Below are 24,541 nucleotides of genomic sequence, written 5' to 3'. Positions count from 1 at the left end.
AATGGATTCCCAAATGTAAGTAGACAGTGGCGGATCCTTATCAGCCACTGCCACCCAACTCTTCTTCCTTGGAGACTTGTCTCTCCCAAAGTCAGGATTTTGAAAGGTGGGCTCCACCCCTCCTGCCTGCTACTGTCTCTGCAGGCTGGGGTCCCCCAAGCCTGGCAAGGGGATGAGCTGGAGCAATGCCAGCCCACTCACCTTGGTCACCCTGATCCTCTTTTTCCAGTAGTTTTGCCAGCAAAGGAAGTGCAGAACCACCACTGCCCCGAGTTGTGGTGCTAAGAGGAAACACCATGTTCCCTCTCCTTTTGATGTCAGACAGGCCCAGACGCTTGGGCTTGCTCACTTCTCGATTCCCAGTGTGGGAAACGTGTTGGGCAGGGCTCTCACAGAGTGGAGCAGCAGCTCCTGGCGTAGGCTGCCTGCCTGTCCCCCCCTTTTCCAGAGAAACCAGAAAACCCCCAAACACCATAGCAGTGCTGCTGCAGTTCCAACAGACATCTCTAAGCCTATGTGCTCCCTCAAAAATGCTCTCTCACCCCATCCTCTCTCTTGCATGGGCAGAGCCCCATCTCACACCGAGTAACAGCAGTCTGCCCTTGCAAGGCTGCCCTATGGAAAACAGGAGAAAAGCGGGTCCCTTGAGCTTGCAGAGTGCCCTGCAGCAGACAGCTGTCCCAGGGAACAGCTTCCACCTGCCCTAGCCCTGGCATCTCCAGGGCAGCATCTACCAGCGTGTGCTTTTCCCTGGCAGGCAGCACTGGGACTAAGCCCCCGCTTACGCACTCGACAGTCCTGGCTGCAGCACAGGCAGGCTTAGCCTCCTCTTGCAGCAGCCAAGGGTTTGTGCTGTGTCACTGGCCCAAGAGGACTGAGTAGCTCACGTTAGAGCATCTCTCACGTCCATCAGGAGCTACCTTTGTGCCCTAACCAAAAAGTCCCCATTCCCAAATACCAAAGCAATGCACTGAGCCAGCAAAGCCCAGTATCTCAGACATGGGAGACCAGAGGTGAAGGATCTCTGCCCAGCTCTGCCTAGGGTTTTGGGAGGATCAACTTCATGGTTTTGTTCTGCCCTGCCTGTGCAGACACTGCAGGCTAGTCAGGGTAGGACCTCTCCAGGTTCCTACCTACTACTCAGTATGGAGGAAGAAGGGACAAATCCTAACCAGGGGCTGTGTACTCCTGGGGCAGGGGGCCCAGGGAACCGTCCCTTAGCACTGCCACCTTCCCCACATGGGCACACAGCCATGCCAAATGGGCCTTTGCAGGGGATTCAGGCTCCCCCAGATGCAATGGGACAGCAGAGCCTTGCAGACACCCTGGCAGGGAAGACCAAGAGAAGCTTTGTTCCCTTCCCTTTATCTCCCAGACAATGGCACGATTCAGCAGGTGTTAAATGTTTTAATGGGATTCAGGATAGCTTCTGTCGCCCACCTGCCCCAAGGCCATTTCACCCCTCCCTAGGAGCCAGGACTAACAGCCACGAAGAAAAGGCCTGTTGTGTGTTGCATTAACTGCCTGATGACTGAGCACTCCTGATAACTAGCACAAGGAGGAGGGGAGCCCCATGAGCTTGCCAAGCTCACACTCAGCCATCCTCGCTCTGGCCATATACCTGCAGGCAGCCTGTCCTGGCCCACAACACCAGCCCCATGGGAACATCACCCCCACATCACCACCCAGACACTAATGGGAAGGAGCAGGACCTCTACCTACAATATCTCCATTTGAGAGATGTGCATTAGAAGCATGGCTGGTGTTGGGGCAGGGGCCAAATCCGGCCCTGAAAGCCAGTACAACAAGCTCAGACTTCTTCCCGCCTGAGACCCAAATGTGGTTTGCAGTGACAGGAATTTCCCCTCTTCTGGGAGCTGGGCTGCAGGTCTGGTTCTACTATAGTCCCATGGCTCATTGCCTTCACCCTCGGTAGCAAAAAAGCCTCTTGCTAAGGGACAAGTCCTCCCCACTCTTCACCTTGCTCCTGCCCCAAGATCCAAGCGTGGAGAGGAACAGCAGGGAAGCACTGGAGGAGGTTGTGACCCCCCTTGCTATGGTCTTCCCGCTCAGCAGATCTTACCCCAAGCAGTGCCTGGGGGTGCTGCTGTCTCCCACTCCCTTTGCTAAAGGGACAGCTGTGTGGCTCAGTCACACACACCAGTGTCTTCTAAAACCAGAGCCAAAGGGCTGTTCCAAGCTTGAGAAGAAGAAGTAGGAATTTCCCCAACACAGGAGACTTAGGATGAGGATAAAAAAAGTGTGTGACAGCTGCTAATGGCTTTGCTTAGGGTATCCTGAGTGGTTCTGGTTGGCAGACAGCATGGAAGGCCTGGAATAAAGGTGATGCACCACCATCTCACAGCCCCTGCAAAAAGCTGAGAGAAGAAAGATTCTGAAGTGTAGGTAGCTCTCAAACCTCTTGTTCCCTGACTTACCCGTTGCTGAAGGTACCGTCTCAGGGCGCTCTCCTACTATAGAGACGGTAATCAGAGAAGTGAATTTATCTCTGATAGTGCTTCAACAGACAGATGCAGTGCCAGTCCTGTTACCTCCAGGTCCACAGTGGAGGAAACCAGGAAGGATGTGAGCTTTAGTGACAAAAAAAAAAATCATTTCCCTGCACCTGTGTCTGCACTCAGGCTCCATCCATTCGCTCTTGGACGTGACACCAGACTAACACACAGCGTTCCCCATGTTGACCCATCTATCCCACAAGGCAGAGGAGTTAACAGTGACACAGTCCAGAGAGCATCAGATCATGCAGCAGGTCTGAGGATGAACAAACTCACCCACCTTGTCTCTGCTGCTCCAGACTCCCCCCTGGGCCCCTGCAGGCAGATGGATTCAACCTGCTTTATTTAGAAGGAGAGGCTCCTGCCCCTGCCTGTGTTACCCATTTGGGAAGCCTGTTGCAGGACTACAGAGCATTTGCAGTAAGCAAATCCTAGTGAGGAGCCTGGGCCAGGCAGAGTCACCCTAACTGGACTGAACAGCCAGGCCTTGCTGCCCACTTGAGTTGGGGAGGAAGGAGGTGGTACCCCATTGCCTGTTCAGCACCAGCCAGAGCCCAGAGGGAGACAGAAAAGCTGCTGTGACGTAGGAGACCTGGCACCCAGAGCGTTCGGGAGGGAGGACAGGGTCTGCACTTCTCATGAGAAGGATGCAGGACCCACGTGAAGGCCCCAGGCACCCAGGCTGAGCTCAGGAGCTGGCAGTGTCTTTGCTCTATCTCCAACAACAGGAACAGCTTGGCCCTGGGGCCTAGTAATGGTTTATGCATGCAGAGCTCCTGCATAGAGTAGAGTGCTGGGATGGTGCTGGGTGAGCTGCAGCACCCCCAGGCACAGCAGGCACCTGCCCTCTGCCAAGCAGGGCAAAAGCCCTCCATGGCTCCTCCTGCATGGTCTTCTCTTGGGCTGCAAGGGGAGAAGGTGCGGGTCTGGTCTTGGCTGGGTGCCGGCACTGGGGACACAGGGCAGGAGGGTTGGGAGGGGGGACACCAGCTGAATCCCCACCATAGCAGGATGGCTGGGTGAGCCCTGTGTAGCAGAGCCCGTAGCAGGGCTGCAGAAGAGGGGAGATGCTGTAAGCCCATCCCCACTGCCTGGTCTGCAGCCTCTGCCAGGGAGCAGCAGCCGGTGCCCAGCACCATCCTGAGCTCTGCGCTGGCCCCTGGGATTTCTCACAACTAACACTGCCACCTCCCGGCTGTGACAAACCCTGCTCCTTCACAGCGACACGCTCCCACAGCCTCACAGACCCCTGTGCCAGGCCAAGGCTCAAAGCATCCCCCTCCCCGAGTGCAGCCTTGCAGTTTGAAAAGGGGAGAGCTTCTCCAGGGTGCTTCCACACCCAGGTGCGTTGATTACATGTGTTACACACAGGTGTGTCCGTGCCCAGAGGCCAAGCTCCTTTTATTGGGCTGTGGAGTGTGCTAGACGGCGCTGCAGCCGCTCTCTCAGGCTGGGTTGGTTGCTATATGTGGGACCTGCAGCAGCCACTGGAGCAAGGAGGGGAGGAGGATTCAGTAGTTGTGTCCTACTGATGTCAGCAGGGGCTCAACACCTCAATGCCCAGCTGTCAGTCCTTCCTCGGCTACATTTCAAAGCGGCCTCCACTCCTCTCCCAGCTGGCACAGAGGAAACAGTCACAGCGGTTGTCCATATGCTCCCTGTAGTGCAGGGACGTGGGCCTCTGATGATGCGGCCAGCCACAGGGAGGAGAGATCTCAAACTCGGCTGTGGAGTTACCAGAGGATTCAAGCTGAAGCTGAGGACATAATCAGGACATACGTCCTCAGAGGCAGACAGGATGCTGAGCTCAGGTCATAGTGCGGGAGGATCAGAATTGCTCTGGACATCACAGGGACGGGATGAAAAACGGAGACACTTGATGTGCACAGCACAGTGCCCAGCAGCTATGCTCTTGAGGGTGGGGGTGCTGGATTGGTGACTCTGAAGGAGAAGAGATTGCTTTTGGGGTGGGGGCAGCCTCCTCCCAGGCAATCATCCCTCCCTGGGGCATCACAGGGAACACCACCCCACCTCCCCCATCCAGACAAGACTCCTGCAGCTCTGGAGATGACATCTCCATCTAACAACCCTCTCCCATCCTCCCTCAATCCCATCTCCTTGCACTTCTCTCCAGGCTGGGGCAAATCCTCATGCTTTGCCCTCTGCCCCAAATCTGCCTCCTCACCAGTGGCCATTCCTTCAACCTAACTAGATCCCATGCAATCTTGGACTATGATAGTTTTGCCTCCTTTCTGCTGTTGGAGGCTGTGCTGCCTGCACCTTGACCACGTTTCCCAAGAGACCCTCTTTGCGCTGAGCTCTCCAGTGCCTCAGGGCAGCCCTTTCAGCCAGCCGTTCACTCACAGGGCTCTGCCCCAGAGCTGCGTGATGGTCTCATGCCTACAGAAAGGCTGTAGCGTTCAATCTGTGGCTCAGGACAAGCCAAGAAGGGGCAGAGACTTTGGGAGTTGGATCCCCCTTTTGCACAGGCAGCCTTGGCATTGATAGGTGGCGACCCAGGTAATCCATGTGGTCTAGAAAATGGGCTGTGCTTCAGCCTGACATTAAGGACAGGTCCTGTCCCCCACCACAGCACAGATACACTTTGCTACCTTCGGAAAGGGCTGGGGGGCAGAGCGATGACCCTGGGCCGGGCTGTCAGCACCACCTCCCCACGGCTGGCTTCGATCAGGATGTTCTGCAGTGTGTTTTCAAGCACCAGCTCCACCAGGTTCCCAAAGGCCGGCTGCCTGGAGGGACAAAAGTACAGGCAGAGGACAGTTATCAGAAAGCAGATAAGGCAGACTGCTTGCTGTGACTCCTCCCAGGACATATCAGGCACAGCAGTGGAGTACACACTGTTTCCTACACACTGAGGCCAATGAACCAAAGACTTGAGCAATGGGCTGCTGACCCTTCTCCCAGAACCGCCACCAGCTGGCATCAGGCCCTGACCTCAGGCAGAGCTGGGTGACTGTGGTTTTACTGGTTTCTCCCTCCAAGCTGTCCTGTAGTTAGTATTTTTGCATATGCTTGAGGCCTGTAGCAGTGTGCAAGGGTGTAGCCATAGCAAGTGCAAGGTGATGAAATAGTGCAGTAAAAATAAAAGGTAAGGTAAGCACCCACTGCACTCTAATATGGCCAGGCGTGTCTGAGTGCAAAGCAGACTTCCCTCACCAGCAGCATCCTAGCACTGCCTGGGGCTCAGCCCCAGGACACAGCAAACCTGTGCTTTTCACAAGTCGCACTCCAGAGAGGGTGGCTAGGTGAGCTAGCATCCATTTCCACCCAGAGCACACTGAACATCCCAGCAGAAGTGCTGCAGGGCAGAAGCAGAAATGGGTGTCTGGCCAGGTGATGTGCTGCCACGGCTCTCCTGGTCATGCAGCTCTTGCCTTTTCTGTGTGAGCTCTTCCTCACCTGCTCATCAGCTCCTGCTCCCTCAACTGCTTCTGGTGCAAAGTCTCCCTCATCCTCTCCCAAGACTCCAGCAAATCATTGTTGGGAGAGGTTTCCTGCCTCATTTCTTTCCTCTCTCCATCCTTCTCAGGGCAAAGATCTGGGGAAGCAGGGACCCTGGAGGGGACTGTGGAGCACCATCTCCTGTCCTGGAGCTCTACTGATTCTTCACAGTGGAACTGGGAGAAATATGGAATGGGCTCATCCAGGGTTCTTCTCACTGCATCATGAAACTGGGTGTTCTCCAAGAGGCCTCTGGGAGGGGAAAAATAAGGGATGAGCCACAGCAAATCAGATGACCCCAGAGGATCATTACAAGACAGTACAAATCAGAGGAAAACCCTGACTGTCAATGCTTAGTCTCTCCCTTTTTGCTTTCTGGGCCTAAGGGAGGCAGCAAGATGGCTTGAGCTAAGGAAATTACCTTTGCCTCCCCAGCACTGCTTCTTTACATTTCTGCAGCTGCCAGACAGAATAGGTGAATCCCAATGCAGCCTATTCCCAAGATCATGTCAGGCAGAGTGCCCTGGTTCCTGGGAAGTGACACTGTTCACTATGCAGAGATGGACTCAGTCCCCAACGGGGGAGCAACACCCTGCCTTTGGCTGTCACACCAGGACTCCTGAGCTCGTAGTCCTCAGAGCAGCCTTTGATAGGCTGGATCCCCCATTCTGGTGCAGCAGGAGTGCACAGACTCCTCTGGGATTAGCAGAGGGCTAGCCATGCTGGACACACTCCCCTGGAGGACAGGAGCTCCAAAGCAGGTGAAGGGACACGCACCTGATGACACCTGTGAGTGTGTCAGTCACTATCTGCAACTCCTGTTTGGAAGCAGCAGCCAGGGACAGCCATTTGGGGTCCATGTCCATCATGTCTCTGTCCCTACTCCCATCCACAAACTTGCTCTCCAAGGGCTGGTCGCTGAAGGGGCTGGGAAAGAAGGAGTTGTTCCATCAGCAGCAGCACTACTGAACAGAACTACCAAAAATCTGCATCCCACTGGCTAAGCAGCAGCACTGCAGGCAAGTGGGGAGTGGTGGATGGTGCCAGAGGAGTGGGAACTGCTGCATTTGTGACAGCAGCAATGACACTGTCATAAGAAAGGAGCACTGAGCTCTGACAGCATCTCCCTTTTGAGGGAGGGAGAGAAACAGGTCATGTCAGCTAATTCTGGGGAAAGCAAGACACCTCTTGCCTAATACTGAGGCACTGGAAAGGAGCAGAGCTCCAAGTTCAGTACATATCACAGCATGGACAGCCCTGGCTCAGATGAAGATGCCAATCCGAAAAGCTGGATCTCTTACCGGGACAAGAAGTATTTGGGGAACTCTGCGGTGAAGTCACTGAAGAAGTCCTCAATAGAGTAGGACCTGGCTGTCACACCAAGGTGTAAGAGAATGGGTTTGGGAGGCTCTGGTTTGACCCACACCCGGCTGGCTTCTTTGTCCAACAGCAGCCTCCTCTGAAAGTGTCCAGCTGGCAGATTGGGCATAGAGTGGTTTTTTATAGGGGGTAATGTCTGTTGGAGACAAAGAAGTGGCAGGTACTTAGTTGCTCCTTTGGCCTCAGGTAAGCTGGTGTAGGTGTGAGCACAGCATGAGAACTGGAAAGCCCAGCTGCCAGAGCCACCAGATCCTGGACAGAAGACAGTGTCAAAGTGATCTTGGCACTGCAGTACCCCCATCAGGAATGAGCAGCCAAGCTGGAGATCAGGCCCGCTTCTTCCTTGCTGCCTATGCACCAGCCCTGAGCATCAGCAGGGCTTCAGGTTCTCCCCAGGGGCCTCAGGGCTGTTGTGCTCCAATCCATCCCTGGGGAACTCTGGGACAGTGTCTCCCACTCTTCCAAGCACACTGGGATTGCTGTAGGATATGGGATATACAGGAACACATGTGGAAATTGTCCCCCAAGCCTGGAAGGAAACCAGGGACTGGAGACTGACTCCAGCCACACTAAATGGGCCAGTTTGGGGTTGCACTACCAGCAGTCAGTTTAGGGGAAGTTTTTTAAGACAGGAGTAGTCCAGAAGCCTGGGCCAGAAGAACACTACCCAGCTCTGGAGAAGCCCTCAGGCATCACAGGACTTCAATGACCTTTGAGACATAGCTGTACAGCCTGTGGGAATGAGGCCAGAGGCCTTCACTGCCTCTGACAGACACAGCAGGTCATTTCAGGTTTCAAATTGTCACCAGGAGCTAAAATCCTAGAGGACTAAATTAAACTGTTTTTACTTTTCCCCAACCATCCTCATGTTCATCCCAGTGAATGCCTCGACCTGCATCACTGATCACACCTAACAGCACAGGGCAGACAGCCCAAGCTAGAGCTGCCCCCAGCTGATACCTTCACACAGGACAGTGCAGAGGCAGCCTGCAGGGTCCCTGGAGCACCGCTACAGCCTTACTGTGGTGGCAGGCTTGAGATAACAAGCTGTGCCTCCTAGCTGAGTCAATCTGCTCAGGTCCAGCCTCACATCAGCTCCCATTAACCCTTCCACATCTTGGTTAGCTGGTTCTCCACAAGCCCTATCGTTCCCACAGCACATCCTGATGACGGCTGTAGACACCGCGTGGCTCTGCCTTTGGGCTCAGGCAGTTCTGCAGAGCATTCACCGGGATCTTGTCTCACACCTTGCCAGACTGCTGGAAAAGCTGTATTTTCCAGCAGTATATGCAGTTGTGCAAGCTTGAGGGAAAACACAGACGAACAGGGCAAATTGAGCTTTTAAGATTTCCTTGCCCTTAAATCAAGGCAATTCCTGCCAGCAGCATCTCCCGAGGCAGCAAGCACAGCTCTTTTAGCAGTGAGGACAAAGTCTGCACCATGCCAGGGTCCTGCTGCTTTCCATCGTGGCACACATTTCATTGTGGCCCCAGTGTGAAACCAGTCCAGGTATCAACTGCTCAGTCCATGTGCATCTTTTCTGCTTATTTGAAACCTTTCCTCTTTTCTCCAGTCACGGGTGTATGTTTGGTTCCAATTTCACTTCCCGTTCACCTCAGCTGGAAAGTTACTGCCCACAGGACACAGCTAGACTGTCTGATTCTTCTGGCTCCTCCAAACAGTCTGTTTCCCAGAGCCTTGAAGCTACAAAATCCTGCTGTACTCTCTGTCCAGGCTCCCACGCTGTGATATCCAGCATCTGCCTCTTTTCTAAAGCAGTCAATTTGATTCCACTATGGGAGAGACAGGCCTGACTTACCTTGTATTTCTTTATCACAGCTGAGGATTCAGGGACATTTTCTGTCTCAGCAGAATATGATGACCTCTAAAAAGAAGCAGGGGAAAAAAAAAGGAAAAAAAAAAAAAGGAAGAGAAATCACAGTGTAGGAAAGATGTGGAACAGAACAAGACTCCAGGATTTTGTTTTACTTTGCCCCAGCTGAGAGTCAGTGATCTCATTCTCCTATTCTTCACTCAGGCCACATTCTTAATGTCAGTTACACATTTCTCTCCAGTGTTTATTCATGGTTACAAACCCAACCATCTGTTCCCAGAGCCATTGTTGGTTTGTTTTTTTTTTTTTTCCCTAAGGCTTCTCATGCACTTCCAAATTTTAGATGATTGTTAGCAAATTTGGAGTTTGTCAAGTGATTAGAAAAATCATTTTGTTTCCAAGTTCCCCACCTGCTATCCCCTCTCTCAACGTTAAAGAGAGTGCAAAAGGATTCTTGGCTAGAAACCAAGATCTCATTTTCTGCTATCCACAGACCAGCTATGAGATCTTGAGTAGATCAGAGCCTCATGTCTTCTTATCAACTTGCCTATGTTTTCTTAAAGAATGTTTCTTATTGACACCAGGCTGCTCTTTCTCAGCTGAGAGCTAAGCTGGTGCAAAGTTCTGACAGCACTTACCCCTGCAGATGACTTTGGCTTCTTCTTAGACCCAAGATCCTTCTCTGTGATGATGAATTCCACAGCCTGCCGTTCCTTCTCCCTTTCCCACTCCTGCAGGTCCCTCTCGTACTGAACCAGGGACTCCTGGATGTATACCTGTGAAGCAAACCATGATTAGAGGGAGCAGGTCTAGAAAGGAGCTGCAAATAACACAGCCTTGGGCTCAAGTCCATGCCTGTCACCCGTTCCTCCCTTCCAGGAGGTCCCAGCCAGACCCCACTCCCTTTCCATGTCTTCCAGTGGCAGGAAGGGGAGAGAACAGTGCTATTATAAGACTTATACAGAAAAGACACAATCCTCTGCCAAAGGACACCTGGAAAGTGTCCAGAGGGATGCTATTAGTATTAAAGAAGCAAGATTTGCTTTTTACAGATACTTAAGTCTCTGACACCAACTGAAAGCCACTCCCATTCAAACCATGGCTTCTAGTTGGTGGGTTGAACTCACAAAGCCACATGTTGCACAATACCTCATCTAGTGCGTGACACAGACAAGAGAGACAAAGCATCAGGACAGATGAAGCTCAGTATCTTCAGAAATGCGAAGTGCTGGCCAGCATTACGGAGCAAAGGAGGAGTCCTTCAGCTGGAAGCCAGCTGTTTGGGAACTGCAGTGACATGCCCAGGTGATGGTAATACACAGGTACCTCTTGGGTCTCACCTCACACACCAAATCTATGCTGTAGAAGGAAGCACTCCCTGAAGGTCGCAGGGTGATGAAGCAGGGGATGCTCTCTCGAGGCTGCACAACCCCTGACTCTGGAGCAATCTCCAACACCTGAGGGGGGAAAAAAAAAAGCCACAGAGGAGCCTTTTCCCCTGTCCTGGGACCTTCCCACGTGCCTTTTCTTTGCAGGAAACACAAGATTGTGGGAATTCCCTCCCCTTCTCAGAGGTATGTGGCACGAGAGAGATGCAGCCAATATATTCAGAGAACAACTATGGACTTTGCTGGTAGACAGGGTCTTGAGGTTCATTATGGCATCCTGTAGTTCCAGGTTTGTGTATCCTCACTGAAGTCTTCAGATTCCCCTTCCAAATTTCTGTGTTTCCCCCTCCCTGCCTCCCTCCCACCCCCATCCTAACCCTTGCCTTAACTTTTCTCTGCCCTTTCCTTTCATCAGCTAGTACAAAAGCCAAGTCCCTGGGATCGTTTCTGATTGTTTAGTTGCAAATGGAGTGGAAAGTTCCTTTGTGGCACAGTAGAGATGGGCAAGAAGGCTGTAGAGGAAAGAGAAGGAAGGACTCACCCTCTTGTCTTTACAGGTGCTTATCCTCCAGGCAAACACAACAGCCTTACTCTCAGAGATACTGTTAAGAAAGACAAGTCGACTGGCTTTGGTGCCTTCTGGGATATTTCCAAGGCAAATCCTGTGGTGTGACAAGGTGGCTGCCTGCAGGAAGCAAAGGGAAACCAGGAGGAACAGCAGTGAAGGAAGATGGGATGTGACCATTGCAGAAGGGCAGTCACAGTCATCTTCAGGTTATCCAGCAATTCATAGATAATGTTAGCCAGCTACCTTTACCACAACAACTTGAGGGAGTATTGCGTTTCTCCCATTTTTGCTCTGGTTACAATGAGCCTTTGCAGCAAGAGGACCGCTCTGTTGCGGTGGGATTGAGTGAGCAATGACTAGAACGTAATGCTGGCGCTGGAGCAGGAGAGGGTCTCGGGACCACAGAGGACCAGCAGCACCAAGATTCTCTCTTCAGCACTTGCAGTCCAGGCCTTTTCCCACTTCAGCTGGCAATCATGAGGTGTGTGCTTGTGCAAAAATCTTCATCAACCTGAAGGTGAGTTTCAGGAAACTGCTCCCTACTGCACCTTGCTACTAGTATGCTACTAGTCTATCCCATTCTCAAGACAGTGTAAACTAATTAATTACACTGATCATTAGAGAAGCTAATGACACTTGGTTACAGACAGCAGAGCCTTGTGGAATGGCATCTTTGTTGGCAGCCTAAGACAGGTTTTTAACCATCATCTTTTTGCTTTACCCAGGAATGCAATCACCCTGCTGGAAGCCAAAGAGCATATTTAGTTGTGGCTGGGGTCCAAGGAAGGCATGCTAGTGTCACACAGGATGAATCCTTTACCTGCCTGGAGTGTGCCTCTGCTGATGCTGCTTAATGTTGATTCACTACGCTGGGATCTGTGGCTGAGTTTAACAACAGATTGTCCAGGCTGGCAGGCCAGGTCTAGCCAGGCCAAACAAGCTCCTGCTGAATGCTCTTTTTGTGAATGAATTATCAAAGAAAAAAGTGTTGTAGCTGCAAATGAGAAAGGTAGGTGGGGCGGGGCAGGGAGGAAACTTTTAATAGAAAATTCAGAACATGAACAAACCCTAAAGCCTTTTTGGTTCTAATGGCAGTGGAAGCAGCAAGGTGGAAGGAAGGCACCTTTCAGAACAACTGCTTTTATGAGTTAAGCTCTAGATGACCTGCTGGAAGGGAAATATCTTGCTGTCTCATGGCAAATGAGCTCTCCTGCAACACAGGCTACTGCCAGATGGGTCCACTTGTATATTTCAGTCTCTCTCACACATTTCTGAACTAATCATATTGCTCATATCAGCATACTTGGACTTACTTGCCCAGGCACAGTTAGCTTGGTAGAACCTGAAAAGTCTGAAGAAGGCAAAACTTCACTGGATGTGGAGCTCTCTTCTACAGTATTTGGATCGTAGCCTACTCCCTGGAATGTGATCAGAGCCGATTCTCCCCCCAGGATGTGGATGGGAACATCAACCTGCCTCAGACAAGATAAGAGTTTTAAGTCCAGACAGATGGGAGAGATGTCAATAAGCTAGTTTACTTGCTAATGGACTGGTCTAAATACACCACGTGGATGGATGAAGAGAAATCCAGTCTCTTTTGCTCTTTCAGGCCTTGGCCTTCCCTGCTAACTCAGGAAAGTTGGTTAAGTAGGCAATTAGCCAGTTACTGTATGAGATGGGCAGAGACTCCCTCTTGGTGCAAAAGTTGGAGTTGTAAAATTAAATTTATTTATTTTTCCATGCATCCACCACAGCATGGGGCAATAAGTAGTGCTCCAGCTCTGTCCCTGCCTGCTGCAGCCTAGGACAGAGGTCTTTGGGAAGGCTGTTTCCAGAGGGCTGCAGCAGTGTACAGTGCAATGATACAAGACACTGACTTCAGTCTCTTTAACGGAAGTTATTGGAGGCCAACAGCGAACCACAAATCCAGTTGGATACTGTTTATATCCCTGGTCACTGTTTGATCCTTTAAAAATATATACTGGGATGACTCTGGTTGTGGAAGAAATCTGTTCTTTGGGAAGAAAAAAAAACTTCTGAGATGATAAATTTATCATCTGCTCTGTTTCCTGACCAGACCAACCACTCATTTGCTCTCAAGACTCTGCTTCTTAGAGGAATGGAGCTCAATTCAGCCGTAGCATGACATGGACCAACCATCAGTAAGAAATCTAAAGAATTTTAGACACAAAACAACAGAAAGAAACTGTTTCTGGCAGTCATGAGGAAGGTCTTACCAAATATGTTCCAGCTTCCAGTGGTGAGAAGATCCACTCAATGTGGCCTGTTGTGCCAGGGAGGATTTCTCCTCTAGGAGTTAGGCAGACAAACACAGGATGCTGAAAATTCTCCTCTTGGATCCTCACAACGTTGTCCAGTTGAAGCTCAAACGTCACAGGCACAGAGCCACCATTGTAGAGTTCATAAATCTGAAGTGAGTCAGAGAGCAGTGCTTATGATACCATGCACAAGTTGAACTACTTAACACTTCCCCAGAGGATTCTGATAAGCATTAATAATTAATTAGTCAGCTTGTTTCCTAAGAATGAGGAGACCTCATAGTGTCAGGATTTATCACTGAGTCTGACAGGAGACTGTGCTAAAGGTTTATCGCTGCATATGTACATTGATAACTACTGTGCCTCTCCAAGTGGTGCCCTGCAAATTCAGTTAGGAGAAAATTAATACAAATTAGCTAAAGGGATCACTGCAAAGCAGATTACTTGAAATGCAAAACCACTTGTATTAAAGTGATCTTAATTCAATTCAGACTTGCTCGTTTCCCAAGTAAATTAGGCAGAACAGAATCAAAGCTGCCTTTTTGCTGAATAAGTGTTTAAAGAAGTTTAATTAATTTACTAAAAAAAATAATTAGGATTTCTTTCCAGAGTGCCTGGAGCAGCTAGACATGTTTTCACTCAGATCCAATGCAAGAGAATATGAGAACAGCCCAGGACATCTCATAAACATTCTGGCTAGAGTGAATGCCAAATCTTGTCAAACTGGAGATGGTGAGAGGTGCTTTCCCTTCTGCCACCTCAGCAGCCATTTCCAGGCTCTGCTTAGGACTAATCTCAAAGTTCTGCTGTGATGCTTTCCATGGAGTCCGAGGCTTGTCCTTGGGACACAAGTAACACCAGCTCCTTCCCTCCACTTGCTGCTGGGTTTGGCCCCAGGATGCTCACCTGTGTGGGGGGGTGGGAGATCCCAATGGCAATGGGTGTGAAGAGGTGCTTAGTGGATGCAAAATGAATGTAGCACTGGTCCTGTTCCACTGTCACGCCACTGAAGTTCAGCTACAGCAAAAAGAAACGCAGTCACTTTCTCACAGGGCCTTGGCACCATCGCTAACAACTGCACAAGGACTCCAAAGGACTTTGCAAGCTGAGGGCAGCACAGTTACAGATTTAAGTTGGTAATACCAAGACAGTGTGTCCTAAGAAAAAAACAAGGAGGTGGAAAGCCTACTCAACTGTTGGCTTTTCTCTGAGAGAAGGTACTTTTCTCTCTGCTATGTCAGGCAGCAGCCTCAGTGCTTCTCTTTGAAATCATATGGCAGAAATTCTCCATGAATGAAAGTGTCTGGACTGTACATAGGAAAGTGTACAGCTGGGATGGCCAAATCCTTTGGCAATACAGGATTTTAGGGAAGTAATGGCCTCGTTTTGAAAAGAGCCATCTGGATGTCCTCACTCTGGAGGACATCCTGCTCCAGGAATAAGTCTAACAGTCCAAAAGCTGCAAGAAGATCCCAGCTGAATTTTAAGTGATTAAGTAATGATCAACAGGATCCTGCTAGCAAAGCAGCCACCAGGCACTTCAAGCAAAGCAGAGAGATTTATAAAAGCTATTTCATTGAAAGGAAGAAACACAGGATTCTGCATTTGGAGAAAACTGCAGTCAAGCTAGAGATGAGTCATAATGCATCATTTCCTGCAGGATCACCCCAAAGCACCCCTGAGCTGTCTACCTAGAGACAGAGGCTGCAAAGCAGTAACAGAGCTAGTAATGTCTCTGCATGGGCCAAAGGAAGTTAAATTGCTGCAATTCACAATTAGCTAAGCCTAAACCATGGGTATTTCTAAAATGCATATGCGGAAGATGGAGAGGATGTTTCCAATGGCTGGTGGATGCCTTGGACAGGCACCTGCAGGAGATCTGGTATCAGCTGCTTAAAAAAGAGCAGAGAGTGCTGATTCCTCCAAAACAACTCATTCCAGTTCAGTTCCACAAGGAAAGTGAGGAGGGAGAGAGGACTAGAAATACAGTGCTAACAAGGTCCCACATGGGATCTTTCCAATGCATTGCATGAGCATTCAGCCTCCTGATGGCCTCAGCAAACCAGATGAAGTGCAAATAGGAGAAGGACAAAAGCTGACACTTTCCAATTGCCAAGGAAAAAGGGACAGAAACATTCCTGAGCTTTAAGAGTGAAACACCCACTTATATTACTTGAGTCAAAAAGCCAACTTGGATTCCACCAGACCACAACTGTGAGGAAAAACTGTCATCAGTTTCCATAGAGGCAGGATGCAACAACTAGAGAACTAGCAGTTAAAGGGAGAAAACAGGAGAAACGTGAAGACCTGCTGCAATCTGTTCTCCTTCCAGAGCACAGACTTTGTCCCACGGCAATGACTTAGAGCATGAGAGAAAGACACCAGATTCCCCAGGGAGCAGAGCTGCCTGGAGAACACGTGTTGCAGGTGACAACATCTCACAATACCTAATTAGCAGCTATAAAGTGAAGTGCAAACACTTCCAGTTTATGGATCCTGTGTGTTTGGAGATTCTCCCTGGGATCCAACCTTTCTCTCCAACGAGTTCTGGGAACCAGCCTACCTCACTCTGCAACACCTGCAGCCAGCTGGGCTTTTCCTGCTAAAATTGCTGAGGGCTGCAGATTCTGCCTGGCCAAACTACATTGGAGCTCTGAGAACAAGGTCACAGCTGCACTCCTGTAGGAAGGCTGTCATGATGAGGCAAAGGACAACCTGTGAGAATCCCATTTCCCTCTTGGATAAGGAACTGGGTAACACACAAGTCCCACAGAAGTTTTGTCCTGCAGCCAGAAGAAATTGCTAATGGGAAATCAGTTTGGGTCCTTCAGACCACCTATAAATCCAGTCAATACAGGACTGAAAGGTGGCCACTCAGTGGGGAAGGAGTAATGGAGAGGGAGTTCCTCCTGACAATGAAGCAGACAAACTCTGTTGAGGAAGCAGATGAGTGGAAGGTCAAAAATCTATCCACATGGGTAGAGCCATCACAGAGGTGGAGTCTGGACCCCACAAAAAATCACGCGTTGGCTTGCAGCTGGCTAATATCACCACTCCAAAGCCAGGCAATTTGGAATTTGACAGAATAACCAGGCAGTACTCCAGTCCGATGGTCTCCACCTCTGCTTATTGTTGCATTCTCAATTTTCCAAAGCTTAACTTTTGGGGTGACGTTACAGCATTTGCTTCCCTGAAGGCTAGCATGTGTTCTGCACATTTCACCAGGTTTCCAGGTGAGGATCTGTTCAACCCTGGCACATGAGCACGCTTAGAGCAGTCTCTGCCAGATGGGCTGGCAGCTCTGCGCTCTTCATGCCATGGCTGAAATGAATACAGGTACACTGTGTTCAGCCCCTCGATTGCCTGCTCTGCAGAAGGAGGACCCTCTTCCATGTCTAGTTTCTGATGTTAGCAATTCAGTACTGGCGCAGTGCATCCCTGCAGGTTGTGACCACCTGCACTGCTTCAGATCTCTGGACTAGCCTCCTATTGCCAGAGATCCAGTGCACTCTTGGGTCTTTTAGCATCCCCAGGGCCTCCCATGCTTTTTCAGCCCCTTCTGCAGTGACAGCATGAGGTAGAGTGGTACCCTCTGGTAGCCACCAAAGCCACCGGCTATGTGGCAAGGGAGGATGTGTGCCCTGTAGGCTTCTGGTGCTCCAAAGCCTATTCTCCCACTGGCCAGCTGGTGAAATGCTCATATCCACTCTCAGGATTGTGCCAGGCAGGCAGAGCACAGGGAGCCTGTCCAAGGGCTTTGAGGGAAGGCACAGTTAAGCCACTGTTTGAACAGCTTCGTCAAAGGGTTGGATTTTTAGCTGACAACAGTCCTGAAAGAAAAGAAAAATAAAAGAGATGTGTGAACACAATGGTCTCATAGGAAACTTCAGAGACAGACAGGAAGGCTCAGCCGGGCATGAGCTGTGCCTGGCAGAGCACAAGGTGACTCTGACTCTAACTGACAGTTTGAGAGAGGGAGAGAGAGAGAGAAATTAGTTCCAAGCCTGAGGAAATGCTCAGGGAAAACACACCGCAGATCAGCTCCGTGATGCTTTAGCAAGCAGCGAAGCAGGAAGAATGAGTAGGAAGCTCCTCCATCATTGGCAAGAAGTGGGTGGACAAAAGCATCAGGGCTGCAGCAGGAACAGCCAACCAGGAATGCAGGGAGTACCTTCTGAGCCTGGGGAAGTAGCTGCCTCCACACCTCCAGAGCTGGAGGATGCTCTGCTACCCTGTGCTGGCACATGTGTCCCCAAGCTGCAGCTAGTGCAGGTGGTACTCCTGGAGAAAAGAACATTCTAGGGGGTTTTGAAGAGCATAGAGAGCTGATGAGATGGAGAGATTCAGGAAAGCTGTGTATGAGAGAAGCAGGATGGGCTGAAATCCAGGATCACTGCATGGAAGAACTCATGGTGAGGCAGATGAAGTGAGGGGAGGTAAGCACAGAAACCCTGTCCATGAGATATACTTGAGTGTGGAAAGGCAGGGACTGTAAAACTCAGGAGGGATGTTTTGGACTTGGAGTTGGTTTGGAGGAAGAAGCAATTCGCCATTAATGCTGCTAATAAAATACAAAAGTTAATAGAATAATAATCATCATCATTATATCATCCTCTTGCTGGGGAAACCAGCAGATGCTACATCCAAGGGCCATTTTGCCAGTGCACTGCCACATCACACTGTGCTAGAAACATGAGTTTGTCAGGATGTTGGTTTTATGTCTCTTCTTGCCCCTGTGTTACTGCCTGGCCAGCATGGATTCCAGGGGAAGGCCACAGCCCCCTGTGCACCACGCAGCTTTTGGGGAAAACACCTTTTAATTCAGTTCCTACCTGCTGCTGTTCTGCAAACAGAAGCAAGAGATACCCACTATCTTACCAGAATCTCATGGCCATAGGAAACCTTCAGCAGGACAGGGAGCTGATCAGTGCCAATGAAATCATGTCTAGCAGTGAAAAAGGAAAGAGAGGAAAACATTAGAAATCAATCTTGTGCCCAGGGTAATAGAATCAGGGTCACACAGTACATTAGAGACAATTCACTTCCCAGCTAAAGAGTCACTGTTGCATAAGGGCCACTGAGAGAGGGAGGGGGACAGTTGTGTTTGGGTGGGAATGGGTGATGCAATACTGATTTTAGCCATACACCAATTTAGGCACCCAAGTTTCTAGGCTGATGCCATTTGAAATGCCAGTACTTCTCCGATCAGGCCTGCTGTGAAAGGGGAGGTGTTCAGCTTTCTTCATACCCTCCACAGGCACATATGGGCTAGCAGCTGTAGCCAATGACAGAAATAAGAATATCACTGTATAATCAAAACCACAGGAAGTGCAGCATCTTGATCATCTCCTCAAGTGTCAGGCCAAGGCAGACCAGCATCCCCAGCATGTCACACTAAATGCCTTTTGCACTGCAATGTTAAAGGACATTAACATTCCCCTGAGGGAGACCAGCTTTGTGGGGTCCAGAAACTGGACAAACACAAGGACCTTTTACTTGCCCAATCTCTGCTTGGCAAGGGGCATGTGAAGGGAAAGTATCTGGCATGGAAACACAGGGGACTCATGATGTGTGCTGTCCTGGCATGCAGCATGAGGTTCTGAAATACAGGTAGTTGCCGTCACCTGTGTGAGAGCTGGACAGATTCCTCCTGTCCTGGAAGAAGTTTCCCTGACTTTGGGGAAACACTGAAGATGTGGTTATCCTGAATTCTCATCTGGTGCAGCTCATGGGGGCTAAACTCAGCATCCTCTGCCCAGTGCTCCATGTCTATCTTCTGATCAGAAGGAAACAGGAAGGCCCTAGGAAACCAGTCAGCTGGTCAGCAACAGGGACACAAAACTTCCCCGGGGCCATGGTCAGCGTATTCAGTCCAGCCAGGCTTAGCCCAGCTGGTGCACACATCACATTTCATCAAGTCTGATATGCAGAACACTGCCATTCCTTGTTTGCTTCCCCACCCAGACCCACCAACAGATCTCAGGCGCAGCTCCACAACACAAGCCACATCTACAAAATCCACCCTATTAATTTGCAAATGTCTCATGGCCTCTGTGAGCATTTCCATACCCCCAGACAGACCCCAAAAAGAAGGCTGAGCTCCAGCAAACACCACTTACCACTCCACAGGCACCACACCCTTGTTTGCCAGCAGAAGCATCACAAGTGTAGGTTCTGAGCCTATTGGGGCAGCCCCAAAGTTGAAATCCAGCGAGAGAGAGGTGTACACTGGAGGGATCAAGCATGTGCTGGTCACATGAGAGAAAGAAGAGATTGAATTGACATAGGAAGAAGGGTTGGTAGGGTATGACAGGGGAAAGGGTCATTCTATACTGGGTCTCTTCCTTACAATTCTTCTCTGACCTTACGTTCTTGGCCCTCTTAGGAGAAAGGATACTGGGTATAAGGCAGGCCTTTTGGTTTTATCCCAAAAATCTTTTATATATGCCTAATGACAGTGAGTGGCATAAGACAGTCCTGCTTAGCTGAGGCCTCTTTTTGGCACCCCAGTACAAGGAAGTCAGTGACATACTCGAGCAGGTCTAGTGGAGGGCCACCAAGATGGTTGAGGGCTGAAGCACATTATTTACAAGGACCAAGAGCCCTGGGTTTGTTCAGCCTTATGTAGCAGAGCTCAGGGACAGCAACTGCACAAGTTGCAACGCAAGATATTCCAATCAGATACTAGGAAAAATGTTTTTACCATGAAAGGGGTCAAACACTGGAATCAGGTACCCAGACAAACTGTGGTTTCTTTGTTCTCGGAGATATTCAGCATTGAACTGGACAAGGACCTGAGCAACCTGATCTAGTTGTCCTTGCTTTGAGCAAGGGGTTAGGCCAGAATCTTTTAGAGGTCCATTGCAGTTAAATCATTCTTTGTTTCTGTGGCTCCTCTCTAGAGAGAGTAAGCAGAGAAGTGGAAGTGAGCAACTGCCTGCAGCACCTAGGATGGAATAAAAAAGTGCCACGCAGCAGTGAGCTGCAACACAGGCCAAGGGCCACAGCATCTCTGGCTCTTGTGAGGGACTGAAAAAATCTTCTGAGCCATCTCCTCATCTCACCTGTGCCTTGTGGGAACTCTGTAGGTGAGCTCGCTGGGAGCTGGGTCTCGGTCCAAGTATTCATTCAGTGTGTCCAAAGAAAAGAGCTTCCAGAGGTGCAACTTGCTGATACCACTGGCACTCCCTGCTGAACAGGCATCTGCAATGCAGATAGTTGGGTAGATGCCTGTTGCTACGATGCAGCAGAGGGGCTGCTGCTCCTCTCTTGTGCTCGTGAGATCTGTAGCTTGGGAGAGAAGAAACACCAAAAAGTAGTCATGCACCATTAAGGGTGTCCTGGGACAGGAAAATGGAGAGAAGCTCTACCCAGACCACAGAAAGAAAGAAGAGGACTTGTACATAGTCTTTTTTTTGGCAGCTTCAGAAAACCTCTGAACCACTGACTTCTAGTTGTACCTTGACTTCTGCATTTAGATGTCACCAAAAGACTATGAACGTGATCCTTTTCAACGGTGTATTTACACCGTTTAGTTCTGTACTATGTGAAACCCCCCTTTTTTTATTTAAGCCTACAGCCTAGTCATTTTATGAAATGCCTCTTGTTTACACATTGACAATCATAAACAGTTCTTTATATCTTGTCTTCATGTGGCATTGCTGTTATCCACTTCCCAAGCTAGAAGCTTCTTGTCTAACTAGTCAGCTAGTCTAACTGTACAGCGTTCCCCACCTCTGAACGTCCCTGTTGCCCCTCTCCATGCCTTTTCTAGTTCAACTGCATTCTTTCTCCTACAGGGACTAATCCAGGACCCCAGCTGCATAGGATTAGTTGTGTGAAGTTCTCAGAGTATGTTTCAGGACACACCGTAAAAGGCCATGATCATGCAGAGGAGCAGGAAATCTTGTGACCACAGTAGCAGGAAGCTTGGAGCTCTCCCCATCTGTGCCTCAATCATATCTGACCCCAAAAGGTGCAGCAAAAATGAGACAGCACATAGGATCTGGCTCTGGTGAATTGCTCAGCACAGGGATTTCTTCAGGCAGGACTCATACACTGGGAACTGTGCAGCTCAGCCTGTTATGGCACAGTCTACTTGGGAGGGAATGATTATCCCAAAATACCCATCTCTCACCTGTGGGTGTGCAAATAGCATATTTGATTGACCAGGTGTAATGCAGCCGACGGGCTGGCCTGACTGTTATTCGGACAAAAGCTTTTGACCTTGCAGGGATTGTCCCTCTAGAGTGTTCCAGCTCTAAAGCTGTAGGAAAAAAGAGGTGATAATGAGGTCTTGGCATCACTGATCTCTCTTACACCAAGTGTGTTCAGCACACAGCTTCCCAAGCCTACCTGCACGCAAGCCACTGCCTTCCTGTATCTAATTGTTAGGACCAGCTTCAGGCACTGAAGTTGGGATTCCTAGACTACGACTGTAGGCAGCTCATTGGGAGCACCCAACACTGCCTTTGGCAGGCAAGGGGCAGGAAACTTCCCCAAAGAAGGGCCTCTAGAAAGGCAGCTAAGGGTTGTGCTCCACTGTTTCTTCTGGGAAGCTCCTTTGTTTAACTCTCTTGCATTTTATTTTAAGGTCCAAACTGATCTAACTTCAATTGTCAGGCTGTGGGTTATACTTTTTCCAGCAAGAGAAGAGATAGTCACCTGTAGCAAATCCCTAAGCAAAGGAGCAGACACTTCTCAATCATTGAGGGATCTCTTCCTTCAGCACACACAAGATGACGTAAATCAGTCACACACAGGGTGAGAGTGTGCATATCCTGTCTGTATTATTTCAACAGCTGCCCTCCACACACCTGTGCGCCTCCATGCAAAGCACCTTCACATCCTTTGCAAAGTGCAAGCACTAAGACAGGATTAAAAATTGCCATTTTACCAGTGCTGTGCTTGGTGGCATAACCCCCTGTGACTCCTGGCTATCTTCTTTGTACATCCCAGGGTCTGGGTAGCCTCTTTACCACTGGGTTGTAAGAGGAGCTCAGTAAGTGGAGATGCTGGGAGACTCAGAGAGAATTTCTTCTCCCCTATTCCAGCTTACTTAATTATATGTGCTTCAAGTTGGATCTTTAAAATGTAATAATCTAATAGCCCACAAAACCCATTTTCTTCTGTCCTTAGTAAATCTAAAAAAACTTGCCTGCTTTATTTTTTTTTCCCCCTCAAAACTACACACACAAATTTCAAGCAAAAGAACAGCAGAGATATTTTTGATCAAGTGATGGGAACAGGAAGCTACTTATTTTTCCAGAGAAAGATTTGGCAAAGTTAACATGACAATGAAAAGTTTCTACCACTTGCACAGCACAAGTGGTACCCACACATGGAGATTGTCTCATGTCTTCTCAAGCATACTTCTATCCTATAAAACGTGGGTACCTTAAGGCACTTAAGGGAGTAGATGCAAGCTAGCCAGCTAGAGCTCAACCTCCAAATTTACACTAGAACAATTTTGCAGAAAAGAGAAGGCCAATGCCCCACCCCATGCTAATTCCCATACAGTACCTAGCGGATCGCTGCAGACCTCCTCGGGGTCACAAGGCCCGGTGATCCGTTGTTCCACACTGAGGATGTACTTCAGAGAACAGACGCCATCATTTAGCAGTACAACACCGCAGCTTTGCAGGTCACCAACCAGAACATTTCCAAGGTCCAGGTGCTCCTTTAGTGCCTGGAATTCAAACCCGCCGTGCAAAGGTCACTGTTACACATCGAGCGTAGCGGTTGAGTGTAGCCACATGCTGATCCCTTGGCACACACAGTGCAGTGCAAAGGGCTCCCTATTTTGCGTAGGACCTAGCATGCCCTGGAAGATGTTTTAACAGGGCTGCAAGGGGCTCAATCTGTCCTCCAGATGCTTTGTCCTACTGTTATTTAGGCTGCTTGCTGGGTAAGCTAGAGCACATTCGGGACTGTGAGGACACTAGCTGGCCAGCTGCACTTGGCACAAGGGCTGAGCTCTGTCTGCCAGTCCTTCCATGAATGCATTAAGAGTCCCCCTCTCTTTTGGGCAGTCATACACTTGCATGCCATTTATAGTGACTAAATACCTCTAAGACCTTTCTACCCATCCGTCCAACGCGACTGATGATGACTTACAAAGTATTATTTTATTAGCTCTGATTCCTTAAGAAAATGAAGGTGTCTGCACAGATCTGCAGGTAATAGGAGGAAACCTACATTGTGGCCACACAACTTTGACAGTCAGGTCTGCTGAGATTGGACTGACAGAAGAAACAACGAAGGAGAGCAGACAGAATGAGAGGAGAGAGCTGGGAGACAAATGGCTTGCTCAGTTCAGTCTGGAACAGAGGACGTGAGAGTGATCTCAGAGGATTCAGGCAGGTCACATTTGAACTGGCAGGACATTTACATCATGCTGTTGCCATTAGGCTGCCAGGATCAGCTCTGTCATCTCCACTGAAAGCAACGTCTGGGAATTTTATTATAAATCCTTACTGGTTGTCTCCAGTACAGATTGTGCAAAAAGGGGAAGCCCAAGACTCCCATCCCACCCTAGTATCCCTCCTACTACCCAGTGGGCCCCAGTTTCTTACCCTGATGGTGCCCAGCGAGCCCTCTCCAACAATTCGTAAGGCATAACAGACACTTTTGGGAGACGTGGAGTCTGGGCTTTTCCTCCTCACAAACACCCTAGCTCGCAGTAGATACTTCGCCTCCTTGTCAGGACTAAAAGTCCATGCCTGAGCCTGAAATCACAAGAGAAAAGGAGAGCGTTCACAGGAGGTCCAGACCAGAGCCAAGCCTATACACCGCAACAGTTGCATTCAATGCACAGCCCCTTCATTACGGCTAACCTAGTCCTCTACAGACAACTCTGGAGACACTGTCACTTCAATCCTCCATCATCTCTGCCTGTATCAAAGGTTCATATGGGGAATGCACATTCAGATATTCAAAGCCAGGCTGTGGAGATATGCTAGTCCTCACTACTCTCAAAAAGCACTCAGGGAATACAGTAGAAGTTTAGAACCTGAATTTACACGTGGGAGAACAGAAGAGTATCATAAACCCTCTCATGCTCTCATTTGTCCTCTGTTAACATCTCCTGGTGCACAACAAAGTTGCTGCTGTGC

The 24,541-nt window shown here is 49.6% G+C and overlaps 1 protein-coding gene across 4 annotated transcripts in view; it reads right to left on the bottom strand.

Moving 5' to 3' along the window:
- Positions 1-3,890: 3,890 nt before the first annotated feature.
- The window catches only part of CFAP65 (cilia and flagella associated protein 65), a 33,191-nt gene continuing 12,540 nt past the window's right edge, over positions 3,891-24,541 (bottom strand). For 2 of the 4 annotated variants that reach the window (XM_075756910.1, XM_075756913.1), the window contains 19 exons: positions 24,002-24,154; positions 22,950-23,115; positions 21,565-21,693; positions 20,492-20,717; positions 19,547-19,675; positions 19,052-19,228; positions 18,306-18,372; positions 14,334-14,444; positions 13,386-13,577; positions 12,462-12,620; positions 11,122-11,265; positions 10,533-10,649; positions 9,831-9,968; positions 9,178-9,243; positions 7,280-7,494; positions 6,756-6,905; positions 5,937-6,230; positions 5,129-5,266; positions 3,891-4,457 (listed from right to left, as the gene is read on the bottom strand). In XM_075756910.1, the coding sequence (XP_075613025.1) occupies positions 4,421-4,457; positions 5,129-5,266; positions 5,937-6,230; positions 6,756-6,905; positions 7,280-7,494; positions 9,178-9,243; positions 9,831-9,968; positions 10,533-10,649; positions 11,122-11,265; positions 12,462-12,620; positions 13,386-13,577; positions 14,334-14,444; positions 18,306-18,372; positions 19,052-19,228; positions 19,547-19,675; positions 20,492-20,717; positions 21,565-21,693; positions 22,950-23,115; positions 24,002-24,154 (2,808 nt within the window). In that variant the 3' untranslated portion in view covers positions 3,891-4,420. The remainder of the gene's footprint in view (positions 4,458-5,128; positions 5,267-5,936; positions 6,231-6,755; positions 6,906-7,279; positions 7,495-9,177; positions 9,244-9,830; positions 9,969-10,532; positions 10,650-11,121; positions 11,266-12,461; positions 12,621-13,385; positions 13,578-14,333; positions 14,445-18,305; positions 18,373-19,051; positions 19,229-19,546; positions 19,676-20,491; positions 20,718-21,564; positions 21,694-22,949; positions 23,116-24,001; positions 24,155-24,541) is intronic. The other 2 variants (XM_075756911.1, XM_075756912.1) reach the window with 2 other exon arrangements.

Source organism: Balearica regulorum, chromosome 6 (assembly GCF_011004875.1).
Source record: "Balearica regulorum gibbericeps isolate bBalReg1 chromosome 6, bBalReg1.pri, whole genome shotgun sequence".
In the NCBI taxonomy this organism is placed as follows: domain Eukaryota; kingdom Metazoa; phylum Chordata; class Aves; order Gruiformes; family Gruidae; genus Balearica; species Balearica regulorum.
The sequence above is the reverse complement of the archived record's forward strand: the minus strand, read 5'-3'. Positions and strand labels throughout refer to the sequence as shown.